The sequence below is a fragment of the Erythrolamprus reginae genome, chromosome 12, assembly GCF_031021105.1.
Source record: "Erythrolamprus reginae isolate rEryReg1 chromosome 12, rEryReg1.hap1, whole genome shotgun sequence".
In the NCBI taxonomy this organism is placed as follows: domain Eukaryota; kingdom Metazoa; phylum Chordata; class Lepidosauria; order Squamata; family Dipsadidae; genus Erythrolamprus; species Erythrolamprus reginae.
In genome coordinates, this window is record NC_091961.1 from 19667294 (window position 1) to 19676989 (window position 9696).

The 9696-nt window shown below is 40.9% G+C and overlaps 1 protein-coding gene across 1 annotated transcript in view; it reads left to right on the top strand.

Moving 5' to 3' along the window:
* The window catches only part of ESAM (endothelial cell adhesion molecule), a 112474-nt gene extending 106341 nt beyond the window's left edge, over window positions 1–6133 (top strand). Inside the window, exon 7 of the mRNA XM_070765065.1 lies at window positions 402–6133. Coding sequence (XP_070621166.1) covers window positions 402–873 — 472 coding nt within the window. The 3' untranslated portion in view covers window positions 874–6133. The remainder of the gene's footprint in view (window positions 1–401) is intronic.
* The last annotated feature ends 3563 nt before the right edge of the window (window positions 6134–9696 follow it).

Consider the following 9696-nt stretch of genomic DNA (forward strand, 5'->3'; position numbering starts at 1 on the left):
TGATAGGAGTATTCCAATATCTCTGGTGTTGCCACAAAGAAGAGGGAGTCAAGCGCCAAGCGCCCAAGGGTAGAACAAGAAGCAATGGGTGGAAACTAAACAAGGAGAGAAGTAGCCTAGAACTAAGGAGAAATTTCCTGACAGTTAGAACAATTAATCAGTGGAACAGCTTGCCTCCAGAAGTTGTGAATACTCCAACCCTGGAAGTTTTTAAGAAGGTGTTGGATAACCATTTGTCTGAAGTAGTGTAGGGTTTCCTGCCTGAGCAGAGGGTGGGATTAGAAGACCTCTGTTGTTGTTATTGTTATCATTATTAAAATCATAGATCAGTATGGAAATGGAATATTGGACAATAACTTCATTGATCCCTATTTTTCCTTCCATTTATTCTTCCACCGCAGGGAAGATGCTGTAGCTCCCAAGACGCTCTCCTGGGTGAAAAATTCCTGCACTGACGGACTCTCCAAAAATGGAACACTGTCATCCATGAACACAATCCGGGATCACAAATCCTACCCCATCCGGCCCCCCTCGGACACGGCCTCCATCACCACTGCTGCAGGAAGCATGGTGGGCTTCAAGGGCCCTTTCTCCGACCCCAGAAATGGGACCCTCACCCCGACGCCCAGCCTTTCCAGCCAATCGCTGCCCCTCTATTTCCCACCTGTGATCAACGGGGTCCAGGCCCATCATGCCAACGTGCCCATTCACAGGAATAACCTCCACCGGACAAACAGGGCTCAGCCACAGGCCCCCCACCAACCGGAGCCCCCTGCCCCCACTGCTCAAGGCTTAACGGCCTCCTCTCTGAATCGCATGGGAGCCGTGCCTGTCATGGTGCCTGCCCAAAGCCAGGCAGGGTCTTTGGTGTAAATGCGCTGCAATTCCACAGCTCTCCATGTGGCTATCGGTTTGACTCATCGCAAGCACTGTCGAGAGATGGGTGCGCATTGCGCTGCTTCCCCAGCCTGTCCTCAGCAGTCCAGGGTCTGTGTGTGGGGGGGTATGGATTTGTTCTTCAAGTGACCAAATGTCAAGACTTTGCCATAAGTGAGACCTTATCGGGACTTCTGAAAATGACTCTTTTTTTTCTTATCATTTTTGGTAACCAGAAGAGCTTCTGTTTACCTGCCCGGTCTTATTCTTCTTGGTGCACCGCTCCCATTCCATCTCCTCTGGGAGTCTACCTAACAGAGACTAGGTTTAACTGGATCAAAATATCCTCTAACATGACTTAATGTTGAGGAAGAGAAGCAAGCTGTGGTTTACTATCTTGGCTTAGCATAAGAGAAGGAGGTCTAAAGGAGAGCTACAAGAATGGTCTTAAGCATAAAAGTTATCAGGAAAGACTTAATGAACTCAATCTGTAGAGTCTGGAGGACAGAAGGAAAAGGGGGGACATGATCGAAACATTTAAATATGTTAAAGGGTTAAATAAGGTTCAGGAGGGAAGTGTTTTTAATAGTAAAGTGAACACAAGAACAAGGGGACACAATCTGAAGTTAGTTGGGGGAAAGATCAAAAGCAACATGAGAAAATATTATTTCACTGAAAGAGCAGTAGATCCTTGGAACAAACTTCCAGCAGACGTGGTTGGTAAATCCACAGTAACTGAATTTAAACATGCCTGGGATAAACATATATCCATCCTAAGCTAAAATACAGAAAATAGTATAAGGGCAGACTAGATGGATCATGAGGTCTTTTTCTGCCGTCAGTCTTCTATGTTTCTATGAAGTCTGTAAGCAAAGTGAGTCATTCTTACCTTCCCCAATACTTTTCGAGAAGTAGCTCACACAATGGGAAACCCTTCACACACTTAGGAAGGGAAGGTAAAGATAATTGAAACCTGCCTGCCTCCGGGTCAAAAGTCTACACATTAGAGAAATCTGCATAAAGTTTAAAAAATGTGATAGAATTTCAGCTGCCACCTTTCATCCCCTCCAGGTAGACAATGTTTTCCAGCAATAGGTAGAGTTGCAGCCAAGATAGAGGTGTTATCTCCTTTCTTGTCATTCCTGTCTCTTTCATCCATCTCCCCAGAAAAAAAACCCCTAAAGGACAGTTCAGTCTCACTGTTGGTTGGGTTGATGGCATACAAGCCATCCTTGAAGCCAGTTCAAAGGTAATTAAGTCATAAGCTGGCCTCTTGAAGACACCTGATTTTAGACCTCCACAATATCTTAAAAGTGCACAATGTTTTGAAGACCCAAGCATCCAAATGCATAAAGAAACCACCATATATTACATTTGAAGAAAATGCCATTTTGATCGAATTTCTGAAATATCAATGGTGTGAGGAATGAATTAATGCAATTATTCCAGATTTCTGTAATAATCCTTAAAATGGCAACTTTAAAGTTTGCCATTTATGAGGGCTCATCCAAGACTTTGGAGATTCACCTGCACTTGTTGGGCACTAAATTAGATAGCGTCTATGCTGCCTGAAATAATTTTGGTACGCAATAAATGCAGCCCTATTCAAGAGGTGATCTTGTACAATGGATACATGTAGCTGTGTAATATTCATTTTTCCTTAAATAGTATCTTTGATTATTTAATTTGGCAGCCTTATGGACAAGATGAATTTAGCTCAGGATGGAACTATTTGGGGACCCAAGTGCCATGAAGTTGCCAAAGCTGAATCATAAATACAAAAAGAAATCAAAGTACAGTGGTACCTCATGATACGAACTTAATTGGTTCCAGGAGGAGGTTCGTAAGGTGAAAAGTTTGTAAGACGAAACAATGTTTCCCATAGGAATCAATGTAAAAGCAAATAATGCGTGCAAATCCTTCAGGAAAATCCCAAACTTTAGAAGGGAGGCGAACAGAGGGCAGGGAGGAGCAGCTAAAGGGGGTGGGTGGAAGAAGCAAGGCTAGGCTAAAGGGTGAGTGGGAAGGAAGAAAGGCAAGGGGGGCGCCCCTCCCTTTTCTTTCTTCAAAAGGCACCCTTTCAGTGCCTGTGCAAGCACGCTGTTCTCCTACTTTTGTTAATGCAAAGTCTTTCCCCCTCCAAGCCACCCCTCCCTTTTCTTTCTTCAAAAAAAGGGGGGGAAGAAACCCCTTCATCCCAGCAGCAGCGGCTTGGGTTCATAAGGTGAAAATAGTTCGGAAGAAGAGGCAAAAAAATCTTAAACACCGGGTTCGTATCTTGAAAGGTTCGTTAGAAGAGGCGTTCGTAAGATGAGGTACCACTGTATTGGTGTTCACCTGAAGATACTTGGAAGTGGTTTCTGGAATAGGTTTCTTCCCCAAACTCCAAAATCTTTAACCTTAGATTGTCTACAGTTGACCTCTCCCTGTTTCTAAGAGGTCTGTAAGGGGCGTGCATAAGTACATCACTATGCCTACTGTCCCTGTTCTACTGTCCTATTGTCCTAGGTTTAATGGAATATATGAAACACATAATAATTTGGTGGGTGATCAAGTTTTTGCACTTGGTAGTTTTGCAACTGAAAGGTGGACACGACTTTCAAGATATAAAGCTAAACAATAGCATTGCAACAGATATTCATTTTTATAGGACCATAATATGCTTTCCTAAGGCAACATTTCATATTAATCCAAGCTAATCGTATACTTCAGCACTGTCAGGTGGCATAGTCCTTATGAAGCTGGTGACACACAGATCTGTAGAGGTTCTAGACTAGGACTTTCTTTCCCACCACTCTTCTGCTGAATATTTGGGGTGGGTGGGTGGTTTTCTTTTGTTTTGTACCATCCCTACAAGACCACTTTTTGAAGTAGTGGCCCTCTTTCAGTTCATGTAGGATATAATCCACAGAAATACAGATGTAGACTATGATTTTCAGGAAATGCTCCCACACCTAAGGAAGGCTAGAAGGCAAGGCAAGTTGTGTACAGGTAATCCTTGATTTATAACCACAGTTGGGATTGGAACATCTGTTGCTAACTGGGGATTTGCTAAGTGAACCTCACCCAATTTAATGACTTTTATGCCATGGTTGTTTAGGTGAGTCACTTGATTATTAAATACATCCTGCAATCATTGAGAGAATCTGGTTTTCCCCATTGATTTATTTGTTGGAAGGCACCTGGGAAAGTCACAAATGCAGATCACATGGCCCTGCGATTTGGCAGCTGTCATAGATACAGGGGGTTGACAAAAAAATGGAAACAACTTTTTGGCATCATAATGTTTGAACATGCTCAAATCAATTAGAACTTGACATATTTTAATGGGTTTTTTAAATTCTGTTATTTGATATGTTTTTTTAAACTACCTTTTTTTTTTAACAGAAATTTAAGGAAATTGGTTATAACCTTCTAGAAATGGCAGACCTCTGAGATTTTCAAAGAGGCCAAATTGTTGGTGCTCGAATGGCAGGCGCTAGTGTCACAGAAAGTGCCCGAATGTTTGGCATTTCAAAAGGTCATGTCTCAAAAGTCAGGCTTTTGAAAGAGAAGGGAAAATGTCCTCAGCCAAGCACAGGTCTGGTCGAAAGTCGAAGTGGTCTGAGAGAGACCACTAAAGCGAATTGTTAGAGCGGATCGCAAGACTGCAGCTCCTAAAATCACTGCAGAGCTCAATAGACACGTACAGAACCCAGTTTCCACAAAAACTGTTCGAAGGGAGCTTCACAAATCTGGATTCCACAGAAGAGCTGCAATGTGTTTCCATTTTTTTGTCCATCCCCTGTACATGCGGTTTGCCAAGCACCCCAATTTTGATCACCTGACCACAGGGATTCTTCAATGGTTGTGAACGTCAGTTGCAAGGCACACTTTTCAAGGCCATTGTAACTTTAAATAGTTGCCCCCCAAAAGTTGCAAATCAAGGACTACTTGCAGTCATCCATGCAGCTTTATTACCAGCAATGCAACATTGATTTGCAACCGCTTTGGTTTAGGATGGTGGTTGGTCTAGGACAGCAGGAGTGACAAACTCTATTTCATTGAGGTCCACGTTGGGGTGGGCATGGCCAGCTCAATGTCACTCATGTCAGGAGTGCCTGTGGTGGCCTGAGCACTCTGCCATCAAAAAACAGGCTCCTAAGCTCCGTTTTCGGTTGCCACAGCTTCTTGCAACCCTCTGCCAGTGAAAGCAGAGCTTGGGAGCCCGTTTTTGCTGGCAAAAGCATTGCTGTTTCCAGAGTGGCCCCATGGGCCAATTTTAAGTACCTCATGTCTGGATGCAACCCCCAGGCCTTGAATTTGACACCCCTGGTCTAAGATAGAGCTGTGGTTTTCTCTGCAACTCTATCTTGCATTCTCGGGAGGCCTCCCTCACCAAAACAGCCAGTTGCTCTAAATCAGAGGCATCCAACCTTGGCAACTATAAGACTTGCGGACTTCAGGTCCCAGAATTCTCCAACCCGTCATTAAAGTAACCAAGGTTGGACATCCCTGCTGAAATGAGTCAGGGTAAAAAAATATTTTGGTTCCCAAACCTATTAGATTTTTTTTTTTAAGTGTCTTCAAATAAATGGTTTAATGACAAGGTTAGGACCCTCACACCTGCAGGGTTGATTCTGGAAAATATGCTCTTTTTTCTGATTTGTGTCCTACTGTTCCTTAGTAAAACCACATAGGAACTCTAACTCATTCTGCATTAGGGTTTGGGGTTTGTTTGTTTTTTAAACTTCACAACTTTAAAACGTGTGGACTTCAACTCTCAGAATCGTCAACATGTCAGTGCAAAAACACAGCTCTAGTAGTTCTGTCTTGTGGTGAAGGCCAAATACTGCCTCAGGTCTTTCAAAACACTACATCTTCCATAACTCTTGAGAACATGTCTTGTAATATTATAGAAGAACTTTCTACCAGGCCTCTTAAACGGACTGCTTAAAGGACACCTTTTGCATCTTAATATATATTGTGCAATTATGTTTATTCAATGGACAAATTCCTATATTTCCTTTTCTCTTCTTTTTTTTTATAAATGTAGACGGAGTAAATAATTTATACTTCTAGGTATTAACAGGTCTGTGAATCTGGACTGGAGTCTTCTAACCATTTTCATGCTAGCTATTTTTATTTTTCAATGGCAATAAGATCCTTCTGTTGTGTGGGAAGGTAGGGATACACTGAAGTATTTTTATGTACAGTTTTGAAATGTATTATTTTTCATAAACAATCATTAAAAGTATTTGTTTTTATATCAACTAAAGCCAACTGTAGTAAGTATTAAAGTTTGTTGCAAAAATCAAAACCAGAAAGACACAGAGATGATTGATTTAGCTAGATTCTTTAATCAAGGCATATCTCATTCATCTGGCAGGTGGCTATAAAGCCAACTGCAGAACTTCAAATATAACATATAGGCCAGAATGGGTAATCAACACCGCTTCCAACCGTTGATTCTATGCTATATGCACTTATGTACCCATACCAGTATGCAAGTGTATGCACATACCTGCTTGCACTTATATATACGTATACACGTATACCACAAATACAAATACACTGCAACAATATAGCCAAGAAGGCTTCAAGAGTTGTAAACCTAATCCTACGTAGCTTCTGCTCTGGCAATCTCACACAACTTTCCAGAGCTTACAAAACTTTTGCCAGACCCATCCTCGAATATTGCTCATCTGTTTGGAACCCATATCGCATCTCAGACATTAACACCCTTGAAAATGTCCAAAGATACTTCACCAGAAGAGCCCTTCACTCCTCCACTCGAAATAGTATACCCTATGAGACTAGACTTTCAATCCTGGGCCTAGAAAGTTTAGAACTAAGACGCCTTAAACAAGATCTAAGTATTGCCCACAAGATCATATGCTGCAATGTCCTGCCTGTCGGCGACTACTTCAGCTTCAACCACAACAACACAAGACCACACAACAGATTTAAACTTAATATTAACCGCTCCAAACTTGACTGTAAAAAATATGACTTCAGTAACCGAGTTGTCGAAGCGTGGAACTCATTACCGGACTCCATAGTGCCCAAACCCCCAACACTTTACCCTTAGATTATCTATGGTTGACCTATTCAGATTCCTAAGAGGTCAGTAAGGGGCGAGTACAAGTGCACTAGAGTGCCTTCCGTCCCCTGTCTTATTGCTCTCCTATATCTCCTATACCTTTCTTCTATTCCTATATCTCTTCTTCTATTCTTTCATTGATATGTTCTATTACTATTCCTTCTTTTCTATTCTTTCTTAGATATATTTTACTATGAGTATCTCCTCTATAACCTTCATCATGTATTTTACTATGTGTATATAGATATACAAATATACAAATATTGATTAATTAGTCAGATGGGTTACAGTTGGTCCTATAAAGAAGCTGTATACCTTTGGCCCCAAGATAAAGAGGCCTAATGAAAATTAAAACTGTATGAAAGAGAATAGAAATCAGTTTGTAAATAATAATTAAATCACACCAGATTAAAGCAAGGATTGATGCTTCAGTCGGTTGAATACATGGGCTTCAACCAAGCCATGAAATTGGTTACTCCCTCCACCCAGCCTGTTACACGCCCAGAATTAATATACATCATTATTGCATGACTCATGTTACCTGCAATCTGTAACTGATACAATGGTCATGAGCCACATAAGATGTAGGCCTCTGTCCCTATGAAGGGAGGCCTCATCCAATAGCATATTAAATAATGGTGTTAACTGGAAGGGTTAAGTATTCCCGCAATTATTTATTATTCCTAATTTAATTGAATAATAAACCATGAATTAAAGTGCATGAGTGATAAATGAATTACTTCTATATATATATATGCAGGAATAATTTGGGGATAGATCAGGAAAGTTCATGATTAGCAGTACATAAATTACTAAATTGATCCTCCCATTGTAAATAGAAGACTAATTAATTAAATCCCATTGTCAATCAAATATAATTAATAAAATTAATATATATCCTTACTATTTATCAATAAATCAGTGAATGGTTCATGATTGGTAATAGTAATTTAATCAGTCACCTGAGAAAGGAAGCCTAAACCTCAAATAAGAACTACATAATTAAATCATTAAGTAAATCCAAGCCCCATGCTCCAAGCTAAAAACATTTGAGACATACATACATACATACATACATACATACATACATACGTATGTATAATGTCATGTGTTTTTTGAAAATTAAGGGAGACTAGGATAGATCTATTTCGGCCTTATTTTGGCCTCATCAGCTAGCCATACTCTCACTGGGACTTGAACCTGCAACCTTTGCCTTGTAAGGCAGAGAATTAACCTCTAGGCTACAGTATCCAATCCCTTCAGCACTGCACCAGGGAAGGGTTACATATTTTTGTGTCCAATCATCCTGGTGTATTGAAGGAACATCACAGCTCCTATTTTTGCCTCTCGACCCAACTCAGGGCCATTTCCAAGGCAGTTAATTTTATTGATAACCGACAATTCTATCTGTATGTGTCACGTGTTTTTTTGCTGAATTTGAAAATTAAGGGAGACTAGGATAGATCTATTTCAGCCTTAATTTGGCCTCATCAGCTAGCCATACCTTCACTGGGATTTGAACCTGCAACCTTTGCCTTGCAAGGCAGAGAATTAACCTCTAGGCTACAGTATCTAATCCCTTCAGCTCTGCACCAGGGAAGGGTTACATATTTTTGTGTCGAATATATATATATTTACAATACCATTAGTCTCAACAGTTAAAAGTAAAACACAAGCAGCTTCTAGTTCCGAAAGCATAGAGTGGACAAGAGAGTAGAGCCCATCCAGCCTTAAGCTTAAGTTTTCAATTTTGATTCTCTGCGCAGACTCAGAAGTGGTTAACTCCTATTGGCTGACTTAGTTGCTACACCTACATCCATTGGTTGACCTTGTTACCATTGGCTCTCCCAGTTTATGAATATCTTAACAATAAGGCAGTTTGCATGGAACTTGTCAATGTGTGCGTGGAAGGCATTGAAATGCACTTATCCAAACTTTCCTGAACTAAAACTCCAGGTCTCTCAATTTTTTTATTTTTACAATTGGGACTAAAAACAATACAGGAACTTCCAACTCTTGTTATTCTGTTAAATGAGAGGGGGAAAAGCTGCATTCTCAAAACAAAATTTGCTATTGGTGGATTCCATGCATTATAAAATTCAGTACAGCTAACTTAAGGCACTCATTTAATGCAGGATAATAGATGGGCTAAAGTTATTTGACAAAGGTGGTTGCAGTTTTCTAATGAACTTATCTGGAAAATTGTTTTCCTGGTGTTTCTTTCATCCAGTACCTGTTAATGATTTCCTAGAGTAATTATTTGTATTTCTTTTCTAGAAGGAAACCATGTCATTGACTCTGTGTTTTCAATATGTTGGCATACATGTATAAACACACGACTGTATTTAAAGCCCAGCGATATCAGCCTGAGGCCCTTCTGAAATCAATCAGTATACAAAGACGCAACTGGTGCACCAGGTTGCGGCCCTATTTGGACCGGGAGTCACTGCTCACAGTCACTCATGCCCCCATCACCTCGAGACTCGAATACTACATGGGGCTGCCTTTGAAAAGTGTTCGGAAACTTCAGAATGCAGCTGCAAGAGCAATCATGGGCTTTCCCAAAAATGCCCATATAACACCAACACTCCGCAGTCAGCATTGGTTGCCGATCAGTTTCCGGTCACAATTCAAAGTGTTGGTTATGACCTATAAAGCCCTTCATGGCACCGGACCAGATTATCTCAGGGACCGCCTTCTGCTGTACGAATCCCAGCGACCAGTTAAGTCCCACAGAG